Source organism: Arctopsyche grandis, chromosome 8 (assembly GCF_051622035.1).
Source record: "Arctopsyche grandis isolate Sample6627 chromosome 8, ASM5162203v2, whole genome shotgun sequence".
In the NCBI taxonomy this organism is placed as follows: Eukaryota; Metazoa; Arthropoda; class Insecta; order Trichoptera; family Hydropsychidae; genus Arctopsyche; species Arctopsyche grandis.
Window position 1 is genome coordinate 16,657,671 of NC_135362.1, and position 26,930 is coordinate 16,684,600.

At 34.6% G+C, this 26,930-nt stretch overlaps 3 protein-coding genes across 7 annotated transcripts in view; 2 read left to right on the top strand and 1 right to left on the bottom strand.

The window, feature by feature from the left end:
- Positions 1-15,818, top strand: part of Sur (Sulfonylurea receptor) — a 34,065-nt gene extending 18,247 nt beyond the window's left edge. For all 3 annotated transcript variants that reach the window (XM_077436564.1, XM_077436566.1, XM_077436565.1), the window contains exons 3-24: positions 5,701-6,103; positions 7,110-7,355; positions 7,447-7,788; positions 8,553-8,762; positions 8,850-9,150; positions 9,225-9,403; positions 9,528-9,906; positions 9,976-10,081; positions 10,164-10,563; positions 10,646-10,882; positions 10,963-11,270; positions 11,377-11,538; positions 11,621-11,721; positions 11,800-12,032; positions 12,127-12,348; positions 12,493-12,653; positions 12,810-13,005; positions 13,095-13,332; positions 14,088-14,215; positions 14,289-14,580; positions 14,659-14,849; positions 14,922-15,818. In XM_077436564.1, coding sequence (XP_077292690.1) covers positions 5,701-6,103; positions 7,110-7,355; positions 7,447-7,788; positions 8,553-8,762; positions 8,850-9,150; positions 9,225-9,403; positions 9,528-9,906; positions 9,976-10,081; positions 10,164-10,563; positions 10,646-10,882; positions 10,963-11,270; positions 11,377-11,538; positions 11,621-11,721; positions 11,800-12,032; positions 12,127-12,348; positions 12,493-12,653; positions 12,810-13,005; positions 13,095-13,332; positions 14,088-14,215; positions 14,289-14,580; positions 14,659-14,849; positions 14,922-15,062 — 5,176 coding nt within the window. In that variant the 3' untranslated portion in view covers positions 15,063-15,818. The remainder of the gene's footprint in view (positions 1-5,700; positions 6,104-7,109; positions 7,356-7,446; positions 7,789-8,552; positions 8,763-8,849; positions 9,151-9,224; positions 9,404-9,527; positions 9,907-9,975; positions 10,082-10,163; positions 10,564-10,645; positions 10,883-10,962; positions 11,271-11,376; positions 11,539-11,620; positions 11,722-11,799; positions 12,033-12,126; positions 12,349-12,492; positions 12,654-12,809; positions 13,006-13,094; positions 13,333-14,087; positions 14,216-14,288; positions 14,581-14,658; positions 14,850-14,921) is intronic.
- A 104-nt stretch (positions 15,819-15,922) lies between these two features.
- LOC143915765 (cGMP-dependent protein kinase, isozyme 1-like) lies at positions 15,923-19,745 on the top strand. Of its 2 annotated transcripts, none has more exons than XM_077436567.1 (10): positions 15,923-16,174; positions 16,884-17,182; positions 17,264-17,547; positions 17,629-17,798; positions 17,875-18,116; positions 18,190-18,296; positions 18,376-18,592; positions 18,671-18,902; positions 18,971-19,320; positions 19,387-19,745. In XM_077436567.1, the coding sequence occupies exons 1-10, from the start codon at positions 16,061-16,063 to the stop codon at positions 19,544-19,546; spliced, it is 2,175 nt and encodes a 724-aa protein (XP_077292693.1). In that variant the 5' UTR covers positions 15,923-16,060; the 3' UTR covers positions 19,547-19,745. The 2 variants fall into 2 exon arrangements, with proteins under 2 accessions (XP_077292693.1, XP_077292694.1); XM_077436568.1 differs by lacking the exon at positions 15,923-16,174 and adding an exon at positions 16,300-16,688 and having other exon boundaries at positions 19,387-19,737.
- An 88-nt stretch (positions 19,746-19,833) lies between these two features.
- LOC143915217 (uncharacterized) lies at positions 19,834-21,931 on the bottom strand. 2 transcript variants are annotated; one of them, XM_077435756.1, is made up of 5 exons: positions 21,705-21,910; positions 21,505-21,614; positions 21,262-21,431; positions 20,378-20,844; positions 19,834-19,981 (listed from the first exon to the last, which is right to left on the bottom strand). In XM_077435756.1, exons 1-4 carry the CDS (start codon positions 21,834-21,836, stop codon positions 20,387-20,389), a joined length of 870 nt encoding a protein of 289 aa, XP_077291882.1. In that variant the 5' UTR covers positions 21,837-21,910; the 3' UTR covers positions 19,834-19,981; positions 20,378-20,386. The 2 variants fall into 2 exon arrangements, with proteins under 2 accessions (XP_077291882.1, XP_077291881.1); XM_077435755.1 differs by lacking the exon at positions 19,834-19,981 and having other exon boundaries at positions 20,300-20,844; positions 21,705-21,931.
- Between the last annotated feature and the right edge of the window lie 4,999 nt (positions 21,932-26,930).

Sequence of the window (26,930 nt, forward strand, 5' to 3'; positions counted from 1 at the left end):
AAAGCAGGTATTAGTTGTTTGTGTATATCGTAAGAAATTTGTTTTGTTGAAATGCCCAAACTTTAGGTCCCAAAGTGCAATATCCTATAAATTTTTACACACGTGAAATAATTAAAAAGTTATTTAATTTTACTGAGGGCCCATATTTTCTAACAGATAGTGGGGCCCACATGCCATCGGGCATGTTCGTTTGTATGGCCAGTCCGCCACTGTGTATATATACATATGTACATATGTATTTAGCCTCATCGGATTTCAAACTAAACTCTACATTGCTTTTTAGCACGTGAACAATTTTGTCCCAATCACTCTTTCGCGTGTTAATATTCAAATTTATGTAAACGACATTATGTAATCGAGCCTTTTCTGGTCATTTATCACTGCCTTTTTGGGGTGAAATGTCTTGATTGATCATTTTTATTATGTTTCGCACTACTAAATTGGATAATGTCGCAAGTTTGTCGTCTAGATAAAATATTGCTTTTGTTTCATACATAATAAGTTTGTTACATGTCATATAATATAATATTTGAAATAAAATCATCAACCCCATTAGATTATTTATTCATGCATTTTTGTTTACATAATTTAAGTAATTAAACATGTATCGCCGACTATTGTAACATATCAATCTGAATGGTGTTTCTACAATACAACACATTCTGCACATTAAATATGAAAATTAACAATTAAAACCACCGTTTTACGGGATAATTAGACAAAATTTAATACGCCAAAAGGGATTATCGATCGAACATTCTAATAGGGACATTACGGTCACCATGAACGGTTCGCAAGACGATAAAGTTGAGCATTTTGCATCGTCCCTCCCTTTTATAATCGCTTTATTAATGGCCGACATTACACCTGGTCATCATACGGTCTGTTTATTCCCATAGCGGCCACATTTTGGTGGAAATATTTTCGAAAATTTCCCAGAGCGCGCATAAAGCTGTTGCAGAAGGCTTTGTGCTTTATCGTGAGCCCTTCGTTTTTATTATTTCACGAAACCAGCAAGAAGGGTGAAACACCCACCCGAATTACAATGCGGCCCACGCTCGCACAATCCTTTAAATTATTCCTGTTGCTCACTCTGCAACATATGTGCATATGTAGATATAGCTTTTCAAACAAAAATACTATATAATGCATTTACAATACTGTCAATAATTATTACCATGAGAATATGAACTGTTGAATGAACCTAGACTATTCAGAAAATAATTGCAATTTATTATATTTTATTGTATGAAAAATCTCATAAAACGTGTGGATTTGACCCGTTTGCTCGTAGATGGTTTTATTTAGGTATTTAGGAACGTTTGGGAAAGATGGCATAGCCGATGGACCCAAAGGGTTTATTAATACAAAAGCTATAAAATAAGACAAATATCAAATAAGATGAAAATCAAAAACAAGGATCGAAATATTTTTATTATATACATATGTAGAGTTGGAGATATAGGGAGGATTGCAGGAGAGATAAATCAAAGGCGATCTTAGTTCAACCTTATACGTTTATTGTTCTTAATTGAATTTTCTCGAACACGAATGGCCATCGTCTGACAGTTCGTCGGCGACCTCTCTCGCAATCTTAAACCCTACCCCGGAACCGAGCTCCCATGTGTAGAGTTCAAGATATAGGGAGGATTGCAGGAGAGATAAATCAAAGGCGATCTTAGTTCAACCTTATACGTTTATTGTACAATATAAGAATATACACACGTGCGCTACTACGCACCTAGCCGGTGGCCGTCCGGCTAGCGGCTCTACTCTCCTGTCAACCGGAGTCTGGGGTACCAACTCCTAACAGTGGTACACATGTGTACCACTGCCTGTACACCACTCCTCAACATTACTCATTACATAATTCACTCACACATAAAATCACACACATATATACCAGGAAGGCCTAACAGGTAAACCCCAATGCGCCTTCCTGGCCAATTACAAACAATGCAGCATTTTTTTATTACATAAGTCGCTGAATTACGAGACGACTGAAAACTCGAAATTAACGAGACATCTATGAATTTTAACTTGTACATAAATTTTATTGTACATTAATCATACTTAAATAGTGGTGACACAGTAGGTAGGGAGGTTTTTAACCAATTTAATCGAGAAACCGTTTTAACAATAAAATAACAAAAATTGGCAAACTCTGGTAGGAAACGATCGGCCCATAGTCTCAAATATTCAAGTCTGACCAGCAGCATTACAGATATACTCAGAATAAATTCTTTTCAATCGAGGTTAACTCACGGGATCGAACCCAGCGTCTCTCGGTGCTAGGCAAAAGCCCAACCACCGAGCCATGCTGCTGGCTAATATAAGGCAAAAAAAAATTGAAAATGGAGGAAAATAAAATAAGAAATAAACAAAGGAAAATAAAATACAAAAGAATAAACTGAAAAAGGAAAAATCCATTTATTTTTTGGAATTCATGAAGTATATTTTTACTAGATTATTTGGTAGACTATTCTAAATTTTAACCACTCTATTTGAAAATAAGGTTTCTCTAATTCCTTTGTAGTAAATATCTTTTTGGAGTCTGAAAGTATGATTTTTCAAATGATTATTTTTGTTAAACGCAATGAGGTTAATCATTGGACCATTGTAATGATTATTATTTATATAAATATGTAGGTATACTTCAATTAGATCTTATTGTCTCTAAAGTAGAAAGATTCATTATTTTCCAACTTTCCAAGGCATTTTTGTAATTATTCGTTGGACCTTTTCTAAACATATAATATCTTTTTTAAAATGAATTCCAGTTTTGGTTTAATATATGTACATATGTGTTTTCTTAATTTTTTGAAAGGGATCGGAATATAGCGGCAACAAAAAAATTGCAAGAAGGAATGATTGAAAAGGTCGCTGTAAGATGAATGAATGAGCAAAAGTCGCTCGAAATTATGTTTAAACAACAATATACATATGTAACTATACATTCATCAATGTACATATAACGAAAGTGGGATGATGATGACTACGTATGTACATGTGATCGTGAAAAATGTTCGCGAATTTAAATTAACCGTCGACCACGACTACATATGTGTGTGTTTTGCAATGATGAAGGGTTAATGCCGTATTGAAATATATTTTTAATTGATCCGCTTACACATCTGTGTCAATGTTGAACGGTCAACGATACGTCAACGGATCTGGGGATTAACCCGTCCATTTTCCCTGTGCAAGTTATGCGGCTTCTCTTGTGCAATTTTCTCTCTTCTCAGAAACGGTTAAATATTTATTTATTCGTTCGAAGAACTTGGAAGATTTCGCATTGTTCGAGGAGGAAAGCCCAACCTTGAAAACCCACAAAAAGAAAACCAATAAATTCTCGAAATAGTTCAACATTTAATTATTTCGTACAAATGATGTATGCCTGTAGTTAAAATAGAATGCCCAAGTATCGTGTAATATTGAACACACATCTAAATTTGACCAATTTTACGACAAGGGGCAAACATTTGTATAAACGTAGGTATATCACTCACGTAGAGTAAATATAAACCGCTTACATTGCACTCAAATTCTACTGTAAATCTAATAAATAGAACTTAAATAGTCAATTTTATTCATTGGTGGCAGGAATTATAATAACAATTCGTAATTTCATTGACATAATTATAAATTGCAGTAAATATTTACCACAGAAAATGTGATACATGTATATAATATCGCTAGTCTGTGTGTTTGTCTGTCTGTGTATCTGAGATAACGCTCACCGTACTATAATAGTCGTTTCGATTTGACATACATACATACATAAACCAGCAGTTTGGCTTAATGGTAGCGTATGTATTTAGCACCACTGAGGTCGAAGGTTCGAGTCCTCGTCAAACTGCTGGTTAGGTTTGGGGGTTTTGTGACTCCAAATCGATCGTTTCTTTATCAGAGTTTGCCAATTTTATCTGATCATTGTTGAAACGGTTCCTGAAAATTGGTATTAGTTCATTTCCTGTTGTCACAAAATCTGTGTGTATAATTTGTAAAAGTTATGCACAGTAATCTGAAATCTATAGACATCTCTATAATTTCGTGTTTATTATATGTATAAAAATTGTAATAATAATTGTAGACAAAAATCTAAAAATAAATAATCCATAGATGTATCTATGATTATTATTTCTGTACTGATTAATTGTTATATGCTATGTATTCTGATTGTATATGTATTATTGTATTTCTGACCGTTATCGTACACTCGTCGCATTGGAGCGATCTGTAATGACGAGTGTATATTGATTGTAACAATAAAAAAAAAAAAAAAAAATAAATATGTACGTCACAGCTAAATCACTACCAACAAAACGTACACATATAATACGTCGGTCTCCGTCACGAGCCCGAATGTGAAACGCCCGAAAACGCAAATATCAGAAGGCAAAGATTGAAAATCGAAAGATCTTAAGTCGAAAGATCAAAAAAAGGGTGCATGGTAAACGGTACATACTTCACGTACATACTCACTTAATTTGCGTGAGCAGGATACAACAGGAACAAGAGCAACAGGCTTTTCCTCCCGTATTAATGTGCGCGCGCAGAATACGGGAGTAAAAGCCTGTTCCTCTTGTTCCTGTTGTATCCTGCTCGCGCAAATTAAGTGAGTATGTACCGTTTACCATGCACCCTTTTTTTATCTTTCGATTTTCGATCTTTGCCTTCCGATATTTGCGTTTTCGGGCGTTTCACATTCGGGCCCGTGAGGTAGACCCATAATACATATGTATATAATAACTAAAGAAAAAACTTCTAAATATGTACTGTTTGCTACCAATGTTTCCTCTAGGCAAATATGCGGCACTAAGTCTCTGAGCATTCACCGCATCTATTGAAAATTTATTTAATTAATTAATTTTGTTTAAGTAATTAATTGGTTTTATTTAATTCATTAATTGGTGTTTTATATTGTTTATATGTTGGTAGGTAGGTAGGTAGGTAGTTTTTACCATTTTTATTCATATTAAACAATTAAATATAAATATTAAATTAAATATATTTAAAAGGTATTTGAAAAAACTTGACCGCGTGCGGATCGAACACAGGATCGACACATTTCTTTTAATTTAATAACTTAATATGCCAACACCTATGCGATGATATTTCATCGGGTACAACACTAGTCAACTTTTTTCAGCATTCTCTTAATTTATTATTCATAATAAACAGCCCGTTGCGTGTTTCTTACAAAAATAACTGCGCTCGTTTTCAGCCCTGGATATTATTACTTAAAAACTTTTCGTTAATTTTCATAACATTCTTTATAAAATAGTGTTTCACGTTAAAACACAGTTCACTAAATTTAGCACGATATTGTAAACAGTAATAAATTTGAAAATGTTTATGAATTTCGATTTTCCTCATATCAATGTGTTCTTTGTTGCCAAAATTTCAATAACTGTTAAAAATTTTATTCTTACATGAAACAAACGTCGATATTGAATTAATAACTTCAAAAACAGGATTCTCAACTGGAATCTAGGCTGTTAGTAAGATTTCAAAGTTGTGCAATGAGGATGCTCCTATGTAAATGTAGATAGGCATTTTGACGCATCATCCGGTTTACCTTTTTATTTAATATTCGAAATATGTATGGTATTCAACATCCGACAATCCGTTTATTTATTATATTAACATATGTACATATGTACTTAAGATTTTTAATGTATTTTTTTTTCTTTCTAGAAAACTGGACGATACTGCGAAGACGAAATTTTTCGGACATTATCTACGTTCATTTATCATAATTGCTATGTTTGTTTTGCACCTATTGGAAATTGGGGAGTTTGGAGTAGCTTTGGAAAAGGGCGAAGTGCCCTTGAACGTGCTATTAACTTCAACTTCGTCAATTTTGGCGCTAATTGGAGGAACAATTTTTCATTCTCTTGTCGAGAAGAGGAGCCTGTCGAGATATTACGTCATTCAAATTGGATTCTGGTCACTTTCTTTTATTAGCAGATTCCTTAGGATTATTACTTTAACTGGTCTTGGTCTTAGCTGGGAACATGCTAGGTTCACGTTAGCAGTTATTACTTGTTCTGGATTTGCTTTGCTCACCATTCTGGATGCTCTTTCACTATTTGTGGAGGTAATTATTTTATAACCCCTTTCTCATTACTATATTGTCTCAATCCCAAAAAATATTGGCTATTTTTTATTATCATTATTATCAAATTAATAAAATTTAAAAATTACCTCAGATTGGAATTTCCTGTAGAATAGGAGCATACATACATACATATGCACATTGTATTGTGTTACATAACTTATGTATGTATGCTAGTGTGTATCCAGAAATAGAGTATAATAAGACAGTCATATTTTGAAACAATTTTGATATGCGAGTTTTACAAAATGCTATGTAATTGTGATGATGAAAACCATAGTATTCACATCTGCTTCGTGTATTTGTTAGCTTATGTTTACGTTTTAAATATTTAACATTGTTTAGTATTATAAATGGTGTTAGAATTCATATGTTTGGGTACATCTATGTCTTATACATACATATATGCATTTTTATTTCAACGTTTTTTTTAGTTATGTACAATTACATACATTCAACTACCCCAAAGCTTTATCAATCATTTTCTTACGACTCGACGATGAGGGTGAATTCGACGCCACTTTGTGACTTTTCAATGGAAAAGTTTAGCGACTTATTTATTGTTCTTCTTTTGAATTTTCATCGGCATGAATAAACTTAAATATAAAAAATGAAATGTCAAAAGTTATAAATCGATCGAGTATTCCAAACAATTTTTCGCTGAAATAAAAAGTGAAGAGTTCAATTCGTATCTAGAAATCAAATGTATCTAAAAATACTACCAAGTGGTTAATAATAGACACTAATTGTAGTAATACACGCGAACCACTCGCGTATATGTATATGCCTATTCAAAGAATACAATACGTACGTTTATGCTTTCTATTTTTATACACGACACTCGATAGTAAAGTGTTTCAAATGTCAAAGTGATATTGTAGCCCAAATCAAAATTCACCCACTTCAAGACATTATAGTATAGTATTTTATATACGTGATATTAAATTTAAAAAAATACCCAAGACATTTTTATTGTTAATTTATATAGGTCAGAAGTTCTGATGGATTTTACAGTGTACATAAAAAACGCGCAAGCAAAAACGGCCAAGGTAGCATTGGTTATAAGCACAATATGGCTAATGCTTATTCTCAAATGACTTTTTGGTGGTTGAATAAGTTGCTGTTTCGTGGTTATAGAGAGCCTTTAGAATTAGAAGATATGGGTCAACTTCCAAACGATGAAGGAGCCACTGTCTATTTTCAAAAATTTGTCAACATATACAATACGGAACTAGTAACAACATCAGCTTTATACATATTATATACTTTGGCACATTTTTACTAACGATAACCTTTATAAAATGTATATTTTTTATGAATTTCAGATATTAGCAAAAAAGAACAATAAATTAATATCATTATGGAAATGCTACTTTAATTACATTTACACAAATTATTGCATTGGTGGTTTATTAAAGTTGATGGGAGATATCGTAGGCTTAATAGGACCATTGAGCATTTCTATTATAATCAATTATGCTGCTACTTATGGCAACAACACTGAAAAAAACGATTCGCCAAGTTTTCCAACATTGGTTGAATTTTTTGAAAATGGTTATATCGTTGGTGTTATAGTATTGATTTCGGCCATTGCTCAGGGAACTTTATCCCAGAGTTCTACCCATCTTGTCAACATTGAAGGAATTCGGCTAAAATCTGCAATCCAGGTTATTACTTCATTTACATATATACTAGTTGTTTTACCCGGCTTCGCTCAGTATTTGTACTACAAACAGCTTAAACATGACGAATTTAATAGTAAATATTCATTTATTTTTTTATTAAATTTATTTGAATCGAAAAAAAAATCGACTCGTCGTCCATATAAATTTTGACTTGTTTACGATTCCCAACTAAAGATACATATATATTTACACACAAAGTCTCTTTCGAAATTATATATTAGATATATGTATACATATAATTGCGTAGGGGTGGATGGAGGATCCAAGTAAAAGACCAAAGTCGTTTCACAGCATTTATTGTTGATTAAGGAGATACATGCACTGGCAGTGCTCCGTCCAGAATGTCTTGATATCGCCTAAGTACCGCCTTATAACGGATCGGTCGCTCAGGGCATCTTCGACGTCCGGTTACTTCCCTATTGTTAAGGCATGTACCCGGATATGTATTCCCACGACACTCAGTCCCACGGTATCGGTCACTTCTGAGAAGGGACCAATAGCGGCCAATTCGGTGGCCATTGTTTAGCCTACTTGTACTTAGTCTAGAGATAATCCTTGAAACCAATTATAACGGTCACACAGTCTCTGGGATGCCACTCGGCCTAATCCGATTGCACTTATTCGGCGGTGTACGTAAGAATATTAAATAATCTGTTGTGATTGATATGCACTTTTCGTAAAATAAGATTTGCACAATTTGGTACATTTAGCATGTGTTTTACTTCTTAATGTTTTTAATGTTTTAGTCATTGGTGTATGAAAAATCTCTCAAACTTGCTTTATGGTCTTCGCCAAATATAAACACACAAGATAGCAGTTCTACATCAAAGTCTATTGACGACTCAAAGGATGATTCTGCCGATGGGAATTCTATTACAAATTTGATATCAGAAGATTCATATAATGTGATGTCATTCATATGGATAGGACATTACGTTTGGGCCATTCCTTTGAAGGTATGCTTTTGAATAAAATAATATTTATAGATTAAAATATGTTTTTAAGGTGTTGTTTAATTGAGAAAAATTTTTTTTTTAAAACAGATAGCCATTTTGATGTATCTATTGTATTTGAAACTTGGGATAAGTGCTATAATCGGAGCTACAGTTTGTATATGTGTGATGACGCCACTCCAATTCTGGATGGGGAAATCCATGTCAGATAATTCTAAACGTTGTGTGGAATTCAGTGATCAACGGATGATGAAAATCAACGAAATTTTGCAAGGAATTAAAACCCTAAAGATGTACGCATGGGAAGGAATATATGAGAAAAAAATACAGAAAATAAGGGACGAGGAATTAAACTGTCTGAATAAAGATTCCATGTATTGGGCTTTGATAAGTATGAAATTGGCATAGTATCAAGATTTGTATATGATTTGTTGTACCGTTTGTTGTCATGCTCTTTTTTTCCAGCATTTTTGACACATGCCTCGTCTGCTCTTATAACATTGGTTACATTCGGATTGTATTTTGTTATTGAAAAAAAAGAAATGACTCCGGGGAACGTCTTTGCTGGACTAGCACTATTCAATCAGTTGACAGTTCCCCTGTTTATTTTTCCGGTTACAGTGCCTATTTTTATATCTGCTATGGTAATCAAATTATATTTGTGCTTGTTTTTTTTTTAAATAAGATTGTTTAATGTAACCATCTGCGTACTTGAATTGGCAATACTTTGTCATATTGAAAAAAACATTTAAATTCATGCACTTTTAGGTGAGTACAAAGAGACTGCGTGACTTTTTAATGTTACCTGAAGTAAATAAACTGAATAGATGGGAATACAATGAAATGGATACTCTATGCCGTAAAAGCAACAAATCTGTTGTTGCTAGTTTATCACTTGATAGCAGCAAAGGCGCCGTACATACCCTGAGTAATATACAAGAGATAGAAGAGGAAAATGATATGGAAGAATTTGTTAAAGACAATGCATCAGACAAAGAAAGCTCAACTAATTCATCATTTGAAGATATAAATCTAAGTTCCGATAGTTCAAACATAGTGAAATTGACTGATTCCGTATTTGTTTGGGGTAATAATGAAGATGCTTATTCTAAAATAAAAATTTTAGGATCCATTAAAATTCCTAAAGGTAATTATTGATTCAATATACATACATATGAATATTAATTGAACATAATGATATTATTGTTCTTGTTAGGAAAACTCACCATGGTGGTGGGAAAAACAGACAGCGGCAAATCTTCTTTTTTATCAGCTTTAATGGGCGAGATGAATATGATCAAAGGAAAACTTGCTTGGTCTAGGTATTAAACATTTTAAAAAGTTTATAAACTTCTCGTTTTCTATTTACCGTTGAAATAAAATCAACGTTTATTAATTTTATAGAGATTCATCGTTGGCATACGTACTACAGAGACCTTGGCTCTTGAATGGTACAATTAAAGAAAATGTTATATTTGGGAATGCTGTAATTACAAAGCGATACAAAAAAGTTCTATCGGCTTGCTCTCTACGAGCGGATCTAGCAACATTCACAAAAAAAGACCAAACAGAAGTTGGAGAAGCAGGAAATGCTTTATCTGGAGGTCAGAAGCAACGAGTATGTTTGGCGAGAGCCATATACTCTAATGCATGTGTTTTAATGCTAGATGATCCACTGGCAGCTCTGGATTTGCCTGTGGCTCAAAGAGTTTTTGATAAAGGAATCAAACGACTTTGTTTACAAAATAATAAATCAGTGGTTATGGTTACCCACCAACTTCAACTGCTCCAGTTTGCCGATCAGGTTTTAATACATTTAATGTATTTTTAAAATATGTATACGTATGTTAATGAGTATAAGCTTTGCCAATGCTAAAACATTATAGATAATTCACGTTGATAATGGAATTGTACGTGCAGTGGGTTCTCTAACTGATGTGGAAAAGACAGAACCAAACTTGGCTTTGGAGTGGAAAAATTTACTTTTGCAGAGTAAAATGCAAGAAAATCCTGGAAATCGTGAACGAACAGCAAAGGATAGGTGGCAGCTTGTTAAACTAGTCAATAAATTCAGTTTACATTTCAAATCAAAGAGTGACGAAGAAATGGATAATAAAATTGAAGTAATTTATTTTTATTTGTCTCAAATTGATCATTCTAATTTACTGACTTTTAAAAAGTAAATTCAAGTTTACGTTTTTAGGCAGCATTTGTGCCTAGAAAAAGGCATAAGTCGTTTTATGGATCTAGATATTTCACCCATGAGTTATCACTCCCGACTGATGAGTGTGACGATGAAGTGATACGTAGTTCTATTCCAAAAAGATTATCATCGAGAAGAAATAGAATGAAATCTATACATAAAGTTGATTCAAACACACATAAAGTGGCTGAAAGGTCTTCATCTCTTCAAGTGGTAAAGCATAAAGTGAAACCAGCACCGATGATGCGGCAGGCATCTTCACCATCCATCCAATGTAATCCTCAAGATGAAAATGATGGTAATGTTATGTAAGTAAATTTTTCACCTTTTTTTCTGATTCAAATATGAAATATTTTATATTTCCTGCTATAATTTTGTGTAGAAAATTTCAATTTATCTAATTATCACTTTTAGATTAAACAAAAAGTCAATTGGAGACAACCAACAAAGATACGTCTTGAGAAAATTATTTCCAATATCCTCCCAAAAATTTCCCGAATCACAAGTCGACGGACACCAAATAACTAGACAAAAAAGTATTATTAGACGATTACTTTCGAGATCTGTTAAACACAAGTAAATTCAAATTATAATATAATAATAATTTAAATAAATAGTATGTATAATTGATTGTATATTAATATGTTTCCATTGATAGAAAAACTCGAACTGATACAGAGCACGAACATGTACCGATTAAACGGCTAATATCGGCCAATTCTACCCACAGTGAAGAATTTAACGATGATGATGACTTATGTTAGTAAAATGTTTGCAAATAATGTCGTATCATAAATTATAAGTTTATCAATATAATTCTCAAAATCTTTTCTATAGGTTTGGATAATGTAGCAGATAAGCGAGCATCCGATGAAGAAAGAGAATATGGAAAAATACCAAAAAAAGTGTATGTGGAATATTTCAGAGCTTGTGGTATATTAGTAGGCTGTATATATTTAACATCGACAATCGCTTGGCAATTTATGAAAGTTTATACTGACATATGGTTGAGCCAATGGACAAACTCTGTCAATACCAATAGTGATAATAATGATACAAAAAAAAGTGACGTTAGTATGTAAAGGGTTAATTACACATGGTTTAAAATGAACATTTTGTGATTTTATAGATTGTCTGACATACAATTTTTGTTTAACCTTTCAGGTGATTCAATATTTGAATGCATATTCAATATTATCAATTGTTTCTATTGTGTTATCATTTTTATCGAATGCAATTGGACAATATGCAGGTGCATTAGCTAGAAAAGTCTTACATGCCAAACTTTTGAGTAATATCATCAAATCTCCTTTAATATTTTTTGAATCTACTCCATTTGGTAGAATAATGAACAGATTTTCCACTGATATAGGAATCATTGATAAGGTAAATAATCCGTTCTATTTGTGAGTTGTCCAAATTTTATAGATTAATATTGAAACTTTATATCTATAATATATTATAATAATACTGTTTTTTTATTCATATCAACAAAATTTGACATGTATAATTATTTTTTTTTATTTTTAGAAAATTGCCACGTCGATGCAAAGACTTCTACAGTTTTTGTTTTTGTGTATATCTGGAATTTTGATAAACGCAATTATAAATCCATGGTTTTTATTAATAATAGCATTACCAGTTTGTATAATTTACTACATTATACAAAAATTCTATCGAATTTCAGCAAGGTAGTATAAATTGTATTGTCTGTATCAGTGGCGTACTCAGATTTTTTTTTGGTTTTGGGGATGGAGGGCAGATGTCTGACTCCCTCCTGGGTACACCACTGTTCTACATAATTTAAATCTAAAAATTCGAATAAGGAAAATTCTAAAATATTGCAGAGAGCTTCAAAGATTAGATGCTATAACTAAATCGCCAATATTTTCACACTTTAATGAAACTTTGAGCGGACTTAGTTCTATACGAGCTTATAGCAGACAAAAGCATTTCTGGAATTTGCTTTGGAATAAAATGGATGTTAATACGAATTCTTTCATCATTTTAAATTCGTGCAGTCGATGGCTTGGCATTGCTTTGGTGAAGTGATTTCCACATATGTACATACATATAGAAAATGTGGCGAATTTTCACTGAAGTGTATTACTAATCGAAGTTATCTGTTTCAGGATTATTTAGGAGGGTTGATAGTATTTGCAGCCATAAATGCCTCATTAATATCAATAAAATTGTACCCAAATATAATTACACCTTCTTTGATTGGTTTGGCAATAAACTGTACACTGTTAGTTCCGACTTATCTAAATTGGGTCGTGAAGTTCTTATCTGATATGGAAATGTATATGAGCGCTGTGGAAAGAGTACAACAATATTCTTCCCTCGTTCAAGAAAATTTTACTGATATTGGTAATTAAATTTTAAATTTATATATACATACATACACTAGTAATTAGCCTGATGAAATATCATCGCATGGGTATAAAATTATTATGGCATATAAAATTATTCGATAAAAAATAATATTAAAAGTTACCGGAATGGAAATCAAAATCGGGAATCGGAAAATGGTATCGGGAATCGGAACTGAAATAGGAATCCGGAACCGGAACAAAAAAATGAATCAAGATTTAGAACTGAAATCGGAATCGAGATCCGGAAATGAAACAGGAATCCAGAACTGGAACTGAAAAGGGAATTCGGAACCGGAAATGCAACAGGAATCTGGAAACGGAATCGATCGCGCACATTTGTGAAAATGTGTTCGATCTAACGCAAATATTTGATCATTTTTTCTATCGCCGTGTAATATTTTCAATTTCTTTTAAAATATAATTAATTTAATATATATATTTAATTGTTAAATATGGAAAAAAATGTTTAAAAACTGGTTCGCTAAATAAAATCAGAAAATTGTAAAGCCGCTGTATGTTTCTGGGTTGAACTCGCTGATATTTGTGTTTGTGGGTTCACGGGTTCGACACCACGGCAAGTCTCGACGAATGAATTAACAACAAAGTTTATGCTTTTTATCGATTCATGATGTTCGGCTAGCGTTAGGACACACACACACATACACACACAGAATAGCGTCTTTATATAAATATATATAATATACATATGTTATATAATATAATATGTTCATAATTAATTTTCATTTACAGATATTTCAGTGCCTCAAAATTGGTTACAGCATGGAGAAATTAAATTCTCTCACGTCAGTTTAAGATATGGTGAAACAAAAGAACCCGTAATAAAAGATATAAATTTGCATATTCCTGCAGGACAAAAGGTATAATTCATTTAATAATTTTTGAGTTTTCTTCTTAATTGTTATAATTTATTAATTTGGTAAAAAAAAATAGATTGCTATCTGTGGACGAACAGGAAGTGGCAAATCATCGTTATTATTATCACTACTTTGTATGGTAGATATATGTGAAGGAAATATAACAATAGATGGAACTGACATAAAGACAATCTCATTACATGATTTGAGATCGAAAATTGCTATTGTGCCGCAAGATGTTACATTATTTGGGGGAACTATTCGAGATAATTTGAACCCTTTGAAAGTCATAGATGATGATAGAATATGGAAAATATTTGATCTGATTAGCTTTAAAGAAACTATATCTTCATACCCTGGAGGATTAGGTTATATTTCAATCTATCTATGTACATGCAGGAATATTTTTATATCAATGGATTTAATTATAACATTCCTATTTTCAGATGGATGTATAAATGAAGGTGGTGGTGGTTGTAGTGGAGGAGCACGCCAAATCATGGGCATCGTTAGATCACTTTTGAGGAATTCTCCACTTTTAATAATGGACGAGCCAACCTCAGCTCTCGATCCCAAGACTGAATCAAATATTTTGCCTGTGTTATCTCAACAGAATTGTACAGTGATTACAGTAGCTGTAAGTTAATACAATTTATATTTTGTTCTATTGCGTATTGAGGTTTAAAAAAATATATTGACATTTTTTTAGCATCGTCTATCAACCATAATGGATTATGATCGTGTTATTGTATTAGACGCTGGATGCATTGTTGAAGATGGAAAGCCTAAAGATTTACTTTCAAGACCGATGAGTGTATTTTCCACCATGATTAAATCAACAAGTGATTAAAAATTGTAATTATATCAAGTGAGGAAGTGTGATGATTGTGTGAAAACGTTATCCTTTCGAATGTCATATTTTTTATGATAAGTTAATATATCATAATTTATAATGAACATTTTTGCTGATTAATTATTATTTTTTATTCGTGAATATTAAATATTTTTCTATGTACAAATTGGTACAAGTTACTATCTAGTTATATGTATTGTATATTAAAATTATTTTAAGGATACTTATCATTCGTTTATTACTGTAAATATTTTGTCTATACATGTATAATGAAGTCAAAGATGATCTGACGAACATTAAAACTGGAAATATGTTATTTGTTTAATTTTCCTGTAATCTAAAATGGTTTTATGGCAGTGATGAATATTTACGAAAGAATGCAACGAATTTTTAACACTATTTTCGTGCATAGATAAATTCCAAAATGTTTACCTACATGTATGAGCAAGTCTTGATAATTATGGAATTCTTGGCTGATCAAAAGTCATCATGATAAGATAATGATACGAAAAGATAAACCCAAGGTGTAGTCATTCAGGTGTTAAACATTTTTCAAATATTAATAATAAAAATATTTTTTATGCAATTAATACATGTACACTTAAATGCAATAAATAATTGAAATCATTTATTTCTTGTAATATTTTATTACAAAACTATGTATCTTATTGATCTTCGTTTTCTATTTTTTGGTTGGTTTAAAAATAACTATTTTATATATGTATAATAAAATATTTATAGCAAATCAGCTGTACTTCAAGTGGTTTTAATAACAAAAATAGAATTTCATAAGTGGAAAATCAACTAAGTATAAAACACCTGGCGATAAGTATTAATTACAACAGCCACAATTAATCTACATGTAATTCAACTCTTATCTGTGTCAGTTTCTCGAACGGATGACATCTCAGATTGTCTTTAGTATTGCTACGTTAAGGTTATCGATTTCGTAAATGTGCGTTTAGTGAGAACTAAAGTGCATTAAAACGGCCAAAATGGTACGTCTTACTTGTCCACCCTTCTCGTGGGGAGAAAAGGGTGGTTTCGATCTGACCCAGTTACCAGTAGAAGCCCCAACTGCTCCATCTAAGCCTCGAGAAACTATTAGGGTAAGTTATATATAGAATTTTTTTTTTGAACGGGTCAATTTTGATTTTCTGAAATTAAAGTAAACGAATATATACTAATATGTACCTATTTTAAAGGCATGATGAGTCATAAAAATAGTATGGCAATACTTTTAATAAAAAATAAACGTTTTGTAACGTTTTATAATACATCAATTACATTAGTATTGAAGTGATATAATAGTGAAAATATTAACAGAAAATGTATTACACAAGATAGATGAATATCAATATCACCTTTCGGAGACGTGTTTTATCAATTCAATATATGTATAGAATTATTATGTACATATTGTTTGTTTTTAAAAACAGACACTATTTAACTAGTGATTAATACATTTGAATTCGAAAATGTCATTGCATTAGTATACATTAATAAGAGCTGACGCATTATAATTCTAGAAAATTATGAAAATTTTACTGGTCGTTGCGAAATTGCGATTCTTATGAATCTTATATCTTATGATACGTCAATGCTACCTACACCTTTTAAACGGTAATTAGCATTCCCAAACCAAAAATTATAATTTAAAAAGTGATTCCTCTTCTTTTGTATGTGATTTTCATATTGCTTATATCATTTGAAATACTATGCTCATTTCTATGTATTATAAAAAATGAGCTACACTTCCATTGTTTTATGTTGTTAACTTTGAAAACTGTGAAAATAATTCAATTTCTGTTACTAAAGAATTTCGAACCATATCCTGGACAAACTCCGGTTATTGTACCCAATGAGCCTAGTCAACCTACTCCAATTGTTGAGCCAAGCAATGGTAATATGGACGATGAGAACACACGAAATACAACTACTTCAATGGATGAGCCTCCACTAAAGAAAAACCGTCCAGTTTCTGAATTTGTAATGGGGGACAGTAAAGATGAAGAAGAGGCAGCGCCCATAAGAAAGGAGGGCATCATTATGTCCGGAATAGATTCAAGTCAACCGCTAAAAGAAATAACGTACAAAAAATATGAAAAGAATGAACAGTAAGTATAATACATATGCATATAATGTTGCAGTAAGAAAAATATCAAGATATAATAGTTAATTAATATGTTGATTTATAGGTCGTATGGTGTATTGAAAAAAGCATTGCTGGCTAACGATTTTATAAGAAACTTATTAGATGATGATCGAATGAATTCTGTGATTGAAGCAATGCAACCAGAAGAATATTCCGCAGACGATTTTATAATTAGAGAAGGCGAAACTGGATCTCATTTATATGTTTCGGATGTGGGTAGCTTTGAAGTCATCAAATCAGGAAAATCAGTTAAAAAATTCGGTGCCGGAGAAGTCTTTGGAGAATTGGCTATACTATACAAAGCCAAAAGATTTGCATCAATTAAAGGTAATTATCAAAACACGTTATATTTCTTGATGTGAAGACAATATTGGCATTAGAAAAGTACAAACTTAATATTAACTGCAGCAACAAGCAATGCGAGAGTCTGGGTTTTGGATAGAAAAGTTTTTCAAAAAATTATGGTCAGGAGCGGGAAACAGGAACAAGAAGACAATGTACGATTCTTGTCATCCGTACCACTTCTTAAAGACATACATGGCTCAAATTTGGTCAAAGTATCAGATTTCTTAAAACGCGTAAGTGATGCATTAAAAATAATCATTTGTTTCGGTTGTATACATATTTTATTAGCAATACTAAAAAAAATTGCAGGAATTTTTCGCAGCTGGAACAATGATTGTGCGACAAGGTGAGCATGGTGATAAATTCTATATAATTAGGGGTGGTACTGTTATAATTACCAAACGGCTGACGGATACTGGTCCAGATCAATTTGTGAATGAATTGTCTAGAGGTGATTATTTCGGAGAACAGGCTCTTTTACACGAAGATAGAAGACTTGCAACCGTTACAGCCAAAGCACCCGGCGTTGAATGCTTAACTATGGAAAGAGTGTAATAATTTATTGTTTGTATGAACATTGTATAAATTTATTATATTTTTAACATTGAAAATATTTTTAAACAGACCTTTCAATGAATTTATGGGAGGCATTGAAGATCTAAAAGGCAAAAACTACACATCAGCTCGGCCATCAAATTTGGTCAAGAGAAACCAAATAGCAGTCACGAGTGGTATGAAATATGAAATGTTTCTATTATTTTGTAGCATTGATCAATATATACATGTTTAATGAGGGAATTTTTATATTAGAGTATGAAAAGATAAAACTGGAAGATTTAGAAATTGTGGGAACGCTGGGAGTCGGTGCATTCGGACGTGTTGAGCTTGTACAGTATGGTAAAAACAGAACCCAAACGTTCGCTTTAAAACGGTTGAAGAAAGTAGAAGTGTTGTATCAACAGCAACAGGAACACGTATTTAGCGAAAAAAGTATAATGTTCCGATGCAACAGTCCATTTATATGCAAGTATGTATAATATATTCATATGAAATCAAATCTTATATCGAGACATTCAACTTTATTCAAACGTGTTTTAATTTTTAGATTGTACAGAACATATAAAGACAATAAACACTTATTTTTGTTGATGGAACCCATACTTGGCGGTGATGTTTGGACGATATTGCAAAAGAAAGGTCATTTCAACGAACAAGTAGCACGTTTCATGTCTGCATGTGTTGTTGAAGCTTTCGAACACATACACAATTTGGACATTGTGTATAGGGATTTGAAACCTGAAAACCTTATGTTGGATTCTAGAGGCTATGTTAAACTGGTAGAACATGTTACATTTTGAATATCTGATACTTAGAATATTTAATCACATAAGTTTTCAATCAACAGGTGGATTTTGGTTATGCCAAATACTTATCTAGTGGATCTAAGACATACACGTTTGCTGGAACTCCCGAGTATGTTGCGCCGGAAGTCATACTCGGCAATGGACACGACAGAGCTGCTGACTATTGGACTCTCGGTATACTTATTCATGAATTATTGGTTGGCAAACCGCCATTCCGTGGAACGAATCAAGTGAAAACGTATAATTTGATCATCCGAGGAATTGATGCTATAGAGTTTACATCAAAAATTCCAAAAGTTGCACAGCCACTTATACGAAAATTATGCAGGTCTTTCCCTACCGAGAGATTGGGTTATTTGAGGAATGGAATAAAAGATATAAAGAATCACAGGTAATTTATTGCTTTTGTGAAATTGGCGTCTTAATTTTGCACAATGTGATGTTATTGTTGTTTTAGGTGGTATATGGGATTCGACTGGGACAAACTACGAGAAGGTAAAATGACGGCGCCATTAATTAGACCCATAAAAGACCATTTAGATTTAACAAACTTTGACAAATATGAAAAATACAAAATGCCACCCGATGAAACGTCTGGTTGGGATATTGATTTCTAAATGATAATATAAGATAAGATTTTCAATCTATGTACATACGTACAAAGTTATTTTGGTGAACATCATATATTTTTCACTTATTTTTAAAATTAAAATACATACTGTGAAAAACTTATTTACAAATATTTATAATTTAAATTATTTAATTTACGTATTATAAGATCTATTAATAAAATAGTACATACAATATTACATTTTGAGCTAATTTTTAATCTACAAATATAATGTTTTTAGAATACCAAATGTTCATGTTTATTATATTTTATTACATTACAATTCGAGCTTAGTCTCCATTCAATTAACATCCACGAATATTTATTAAAAAGGTTGACAATAATTGAAACTTTATATAATGTATTTATTTGTTGGGGATGCAGCAAGTACACCATCTTAATAAGTGAGTTTTTGGAAATGATGTAGAAATTAAATCGGTCTCTGTGACGGGCCGGAATGTGAAATGTCGGAAAACGCAAATATCGTAAGGCAAAGATCGAAAATCGAAAGATCTTAAGTCGAAAGATCAAAAAAAGGGTGCATGGTAAACGGTACATACTCACTTAATTTGCGCGAGCAGGATACAACAGGAACAAGAGGAACAGGCTTTTCCTCCCGTATTCTGCGGGCGCACATTAATACGGGAGGAAGAGCCTGTTCCTCTTGTTCCTGTTGTATCCTGCTCGCGCAAATTAAGTGAGTACGTACGTGAGCATGTACCGTTTACCATGCACCCTTTTTTTTGATCTTTCGATTTTTGATCTTTGCCTTCTGATATTTGCGTTTTCCAGCATTTCACATTCCGCCCCGTGAGGTAGACCCAAATTAAATATATACATGAAGACATTAATCGTTAGGCAGAATAAATTCGTCTCCTGAAGATCCTGCATCGATAAACACTATATTTTTATCTTGGAAAGTTTTCGATCGTATTCTACCAATTGAATAAGGGATTTTTAGAAAGTCGCTTGGGCAGTCTTTGAGAGCTCTTCCTGGTTCATATTTGTGAATTTTCATATGATTCGTCAGACATGATTTTAGAGAAAACTCTCTTGGACAAAAGCTGCACGGGTATGAAATCTTACGAACTTTGCCACATACGTGATTATGCAACAAAATTTTATTAGGGAAATATGCACTGCAAATACAACATTGAAACAAATCTCTTTTCACCAATTCTTCATTCAACGATTTTTCAGTATCATTTTTAATTGGTTTAGTATCTAGTGGTTTAGGTTCAGGATCATTACGCTTCAGTTTTGCATTGCCTCTCACACTTTTACACGCATCTTGATCAATTTTATCTGAAAAAATAAAATTTTCATCAATAACAAGAATGCTTTATAAAATCAGGTTTACCCAAAAAGTATAAATCCTCGGAATAACAAGAAATCGAAAAATAAATACACGGGTGAGAGCATGACCAAAATAGCAGATAAAGTTTGAAGTGGAAAATGGTGGGATTTGAATATAGACAAATAAGTGTTGAATGCATGAGAAAAAGAACCAGAATGGTAACCAGGAAGATGATGGATGGAAGAGCTTAAGAAAGTTGATGAAAGTTGTGTGCATGATAGATATGCCTGGAGGATAAACCTATAATTGGTCTTTTGCAATGTATTTTATTATTTGTTCTGTTTTGATTTAAGACTATTGGTTTTCCTTTTAAAATAAAATAAATCTATGTAAGTATACACGATATAAGATAATGAAAAACTTACCGCATACAAATGCATGAAAATTGAACGACTTTTCTGTTTCAAAGTGTCTTTTACAATCTTGGCATTCATATTTATTATGTTTATGACTATTTTCAGTTGATGTAAAATTATATTCAGATTCATATTGTTTGGGAGATTCAGATGTTATTACCGGTTCACCTGTTGATTCACTATAAATGGAAGTTTTAATATAAATATAAATATGTATTCTTAAAATTTGAAATGTAATAAAGTTCACATTACCGTTCACTATTAAAACTATTCTCTTGTTTAACAATTACTGGAGTTTCGTCTTGAAAAGGTATTCGTGGTTGCTTTGAGTATTGAGGATCTTTAAGTTTCGTACTAGTGTTCTAAAATTGAAAATGGGGATAATAAGTTGTCAGCTTTTCAAAAGGAGTAAAATGTCGTATTCAAAAATTAAAAACTCGTGCTTAATTTACCTGGAAAATTTTCGATGAATATTCATCTTCATTGTTATCAATTGGATCAATGGAATAAAATGCTGTATCGGGTTCGCATTTTATTTTCTCTAATTTTATTGGAAAATTCAAGCAAGCCTCGTGAGTTTCCATTCCAAAGAACTGTTCGTATTTACAGGTACATATTAAATTCAAATTACTTGACAGACGACGACTTAACCTAACCTCACGACTTCTATCAGCGTTCCGAAGTTGCCAGATGACAATTCAAATTACATTTAGGACTGCCATATTTTTCAGGATAACAATATCCAAATTAGGCGTGGCTAATCTAATAATAAATATTCATTTGTTTTTACAAGCCTCTTATAAGCTTTCTTTCGCAGAAAATTGAGCTAAAATTCCTACAGTCTTCATTTTATTAAATTTATTTGAATATAAAAAAATATGTAATATTTAACGACAACCAAACAGAAATGAAATACACACACACAACGAATGTTTTTTTATTTATTATATAAGGGAACCGGAACTGAAAACATATTCCTGATCTGATATGAAAAGGAATCCGGATCTGGAACTGAAAAAGGAATAGGGATCCAGAACTGAAACAGGAATCCAGAACCGGACCCAGTGCCGGCCTTACACCCAATGTCGCTCTCGGGCAATTTTTTCTAAACATCACCAGAAAAAAAATGTTGCCTATGGCGCTCTAATCTAAAATTTTGTATGGCTTTTGGCGCTCTAATTTTAAATTTTAAAGCGCCTTTGACGTATCGAGCGGCGCCCAAACTTATTTGGCAACGTCGGGCGCCGCCCGACCCAGCCCTCCCCTAAAACCGGCACTAACCGGAACTGAAATGGGAATCGGAAATTGGAACTGAAATCAAAACCGGGAATCGGAACTAAAATTGAAATCGGAACTGAAATTGAAATCGGAAATCGGAATCGAAATTGAAAACGGAATCGAAATCGATATTGATATCGTCGCCATATTTTGTCATGCCTTTTATGGGGATCTAGTCTTGTTGTGAAGGTCTTCTTCACCACCAGTCCGCCATGTATTATAGACAGGTTCGTCTGTGTTCGGTATTAAATACAGCTATGTTGAATATGGTATTTATTTGGTAGTAACACGTATACACAAGTATGATTAATTGTTGGCAAAAGTTTGTCGTTCAGCGGTCTCTGGATATGGTAGAGTGTCGCTGGCTCGGCATTCAGCTATGTTCAGCAAGTCTCTGGATACGGCAGTGTGTTGCTGGCTCGTTGTTCGGCTATGTTCGGCAAGTCGCTGGATATGGTAGAGTGTCGCTGGCTCGGCGTTCGGCTATGTTCAGCAAGTCTCTGGATACGGCAGTGTGTTGCTGGCTGGTTGTTCTTCCAAGTCCGCGTAGTGAAGTGGTGGCTGGTCAGGAGCTGGATGTTGACTGGTCTGCTGCTGTGTGTCGACGCTTGCTGCTCTGGGTCGACTGGTCTGGTGCTGTGTGTCGACGCTTGCTGTTGTGGGTCGACTGGTCTTGTTTGCGTTGTACCTTCTTTTATAGTGTTTCTGGAATGCTTGGTGGAAGTGGTTATTGACGCGTACGAAAGGAATTTTGTTTTCGTCGAGGCGTCGAATTTTCTGGAATGCTTGATGGAAGTGGTTATTGACGCGTACGAGAGGAATTTTGTTTTCGTCGAGGCGTCGAATTTTCTGGAATGCTTGATGGAAGTGGTTATTGACGCGTACGAGAGGAATTTTGTTTTCGTCGAGGCGTCGAATTTTCTGGAATGCTTGGCGCCTTTCCGCTCGATGTATTTTAATGGTGGCGGCGTGTTTCGACCGTTTTGGTTCCACTCGACTGGTAGGGGCGTTCCGCCTGAGTTTAATATAACGACTGCAGGTGCATGTCGTCTGGGTTTCGGGAATGTAGTTTGTTGTTGCGGAATATTCTCGAAGGTTTCGATGACGATGACGACGACGAGATTCCTACATGGCTCTCCGGTGAGTGTTAACGATGTGTGTGATTTTGTGGGAATCTTGATGTGTTGGAGTCTATTGACTCGATGGCGTCGTTGTTTGTCCGGTTGTGCTGGAGAAAGTTGTCTCAACAGCGGGTCTTGTGTTGCATGCCGGTCCAAGTCTTGTTCTCTACCAGGTTGCTTATTTTGGGCGAGCTGCGTTGGTAGTGAAGGTTTGTGATGGCTTGGATGGTGCTGTTGTGCAGGCTGCTGTGTTCTGCGTGGAGTCATTCGCGTGACTGTTTTGCTGGTTGTGCTGGAGTTAGTTGTCTCGGCAGCGGGTCTTGCGTGAAGAACGTTGTTTGACGAAGTGCGTTGAGTGCTGGTCTTCGTTGGTTGTGCTGGAGTTAGTTGTCTCGACAGCGGATCTTGCGTGAAGAACGTTGGTTGACGAAGTGCGTTGAGTGCTGGTCTTCGTTGGTTGTGCTGGAGTTAGTTGTCTCGACAGCGGATCTTGCGTGAAGAACGTTGGTTGACGAAGTGCGTTGAGTGCTGGTCTTCGTTGGTTGTGCTGGAGTTAGTTGTCTCGGCAGCGGAATTTGTGTGGAGACTGTTGGTTAGCGAAGTGCGTTGAGTGCTGGTCTTCGTTGGTTGTGCTGGAGTCGGTTGTCTCGACAGCGGGTCTCGTTTTGCGTACCAGTCCGAGTTATTCTTTTCTACCATGTTGCTTATTCTGTCTAGGCTACGTTGATAGTGAAGGTTGGTGGTCTGGACGATGTTGTTGTGCAGGCGTTGTGCTGATTGTGCTGGAGTTAGTTGTCTCGACAGCGGCTGTGTTGTGTTGGAGCTAGTTGGCTCAGTGGCGATTTGTTTCGCCGGTTGTGCTGGAGTGGGTTGACTCAACAGCGGGTTGTGTTGGTAGCTGGTCCATATGTACTTTCACACCATGTTACTGTTGCGGTCGTTACAATGGTAGTGAAGGTTTGTGTCGGTCTGGACGGTGCTGTTGTGCAGGCTGCGGCGTCCTGCGTGGGCTCATCGAGGTGATGACTCATCGGAGGTGTGATGAGCGGTGCTGGCGGATCAACAGTAGTGGATCCATTTGGTTGTTGTCTCCGGGTTGCGTCTTGTTGATTTTCGTTCTGGGCTGCTGGGATGTCGTCTCCGTTTACAGACATGATGTTAGCAGTTGTGTAGTTTGCTATGTGGGCTGCTTTGTAGGCTGCGATGTGGGCTGCTATGTAGGCTGCGATGTGGGCTGCTATGTAGGCTGCGATGTGGGCTGCTATGTAGGCTGCGATGTGGGCTGCTATGTAGGCTGCGATGTGGGCTGCTATGTAGGCTGCGATGTGGGCTGCTATGTAGGCTGCGATGTGGGCTGCTATGTAGGCTGCGATGTGGGCTGCTATGTAGGCTGCGATGTGGGCTGCTATGTAGGCTGCGATGTGGGCTGCTATGTAGGCTGCGATGTGGGCTGCTATGTAGGCTGCGATGTGGGCTGCTATGTAGGCTGCGATGTGGGCTGCTATGTAGGCTGCGATGTGGGCTGCTATGTAGGCTGCGATGTGGGCTGCTATGTAGGCTGCTTTGAAGGCTGCGTGGCTCTTAGTCGGGGGTCACCAGTTATGGTGAGGTTGGAAGTTGACTGCACTGTGGGCTGCTTTGTTGACTGCTTTGAAGGCTGCGTGGCTCTTAGTCGGGGGTCACCAGTTATGGGGATCTAGTCTTGTTGTGAAGGTCTTCTTCACCACCAGTCCGCCATGTATTATAGACAGGTTCGTCTGTGTTCGGTATTAAATACAGCTATGTTGAATATGGTATTTATTTGGTAGTAACACGTATACACAAGTATGATTAATTGTTGGCAAAAGTTTGTCGTTCAGCGGTCTCTGGATATGGTAGAGTGTCGCTGGCTCGGCATTCAGCTATGTTCAGCAAGTCTCTGGATACGGCAGTGTGTTGCTGGCTCGTTGTTCGGCTATGTTCGGCAAGTCGCTGGATATGGTAGAGTGTCGCTGGCTCGGCGTTCGGCTATGTTCAGCAAGTCTCTGGATACGGCAGTGTGTTGCTGGCTGGTTGTTCTTCCAAGTCCGCGTAGTGAAGTGGTGGCTGGTCAGGAGCTGGATGTTGACTGGTCTGCTGCTGTGTGTCGACGCTTGCTGCTCTGGGTCGACTGGTCTGGTGCTGTGTGTCGACGCTTGCTGTTGTGGGTCGACTGGTCTTGTTTGCGTTGTACCTCCTTTTATAGTGTTTCTGGAATGCTTGGTGGAAGTGGTTATTGACGCGTACGAAAGGAATTTTGTTTTCGTCGAGGCGTCGAATTTTCTGGAATGCTTGATGGAAGTGGTTATTGACGCGTACGAGAGGAATTTTGTTTTCGTCGAGGCGTCGAATTTTCTGGAATGCTTGATGGAAGTGGTTATTGACGCGTACGAGAGGAATTTTGTTTTCGTCGAGGCGTCGAATTTTCTGGAATGCTTGGCGCCTTTCCGCTCGATGTATTTTAATGGTGGCGGCGTGTTTCGACCGTTTTGGTTCCACTCGACTGGTAGGGGCGTTCCGCCTGAGTTTAATATAACGACTGCAGGTGCATGTCGTCTGGGTTTCGGGAATGTAGTTTGTTGTTGCGGAATATTCTCGAAGGTTTCGATGACGATGACGACGACGAGATTCCTACACTTTATTCTTTACTTTTTAATTTGTTTTCCTTATATTTATCTTTTTTATTTTTGTAAAAATCTATTATTGGACTCGGATGTTACATATATTATTGATTTACTTTTTGTTTTTTTATACATATTTATGTACATCCTGTCTGTTGATTTTTCAATTAATAAAATAAAATAAAATAAAAATAGAAAATTAGATTTTTTTTATATCGTCACGGATTCGAACACCCAAACCTTACATTAAACCTTACAAAGTCTCTTTTGAAATTATATATTAGATTACAACTATATTTTTACTACAGAGTGTCACTATGGCTAAGAAAAAAAAGATAAAAAAATAAAATATGAAATCAAAATTAAGTACAGAAATTAAAATAAAATAAAAAACGAAGATGAATTAAATGTATGTGAGAGTGGGTCCAAAATAAAATTAATTTATTACAACCAGGAATTCATCGAGTTATTAAACTTTTCTAAAATTGCATTCATTGTTGGCAAATTAGAATAATTTAGAATATTAGAATATTTAAGTCAGCACAAGGATTTAACAAAAGTGAAATTAAACGATGCGCTGTTTCTATTACAAATCAGTACATTTAAAAAAATATAAAAAAATACGTCGTTGAACGTTTTG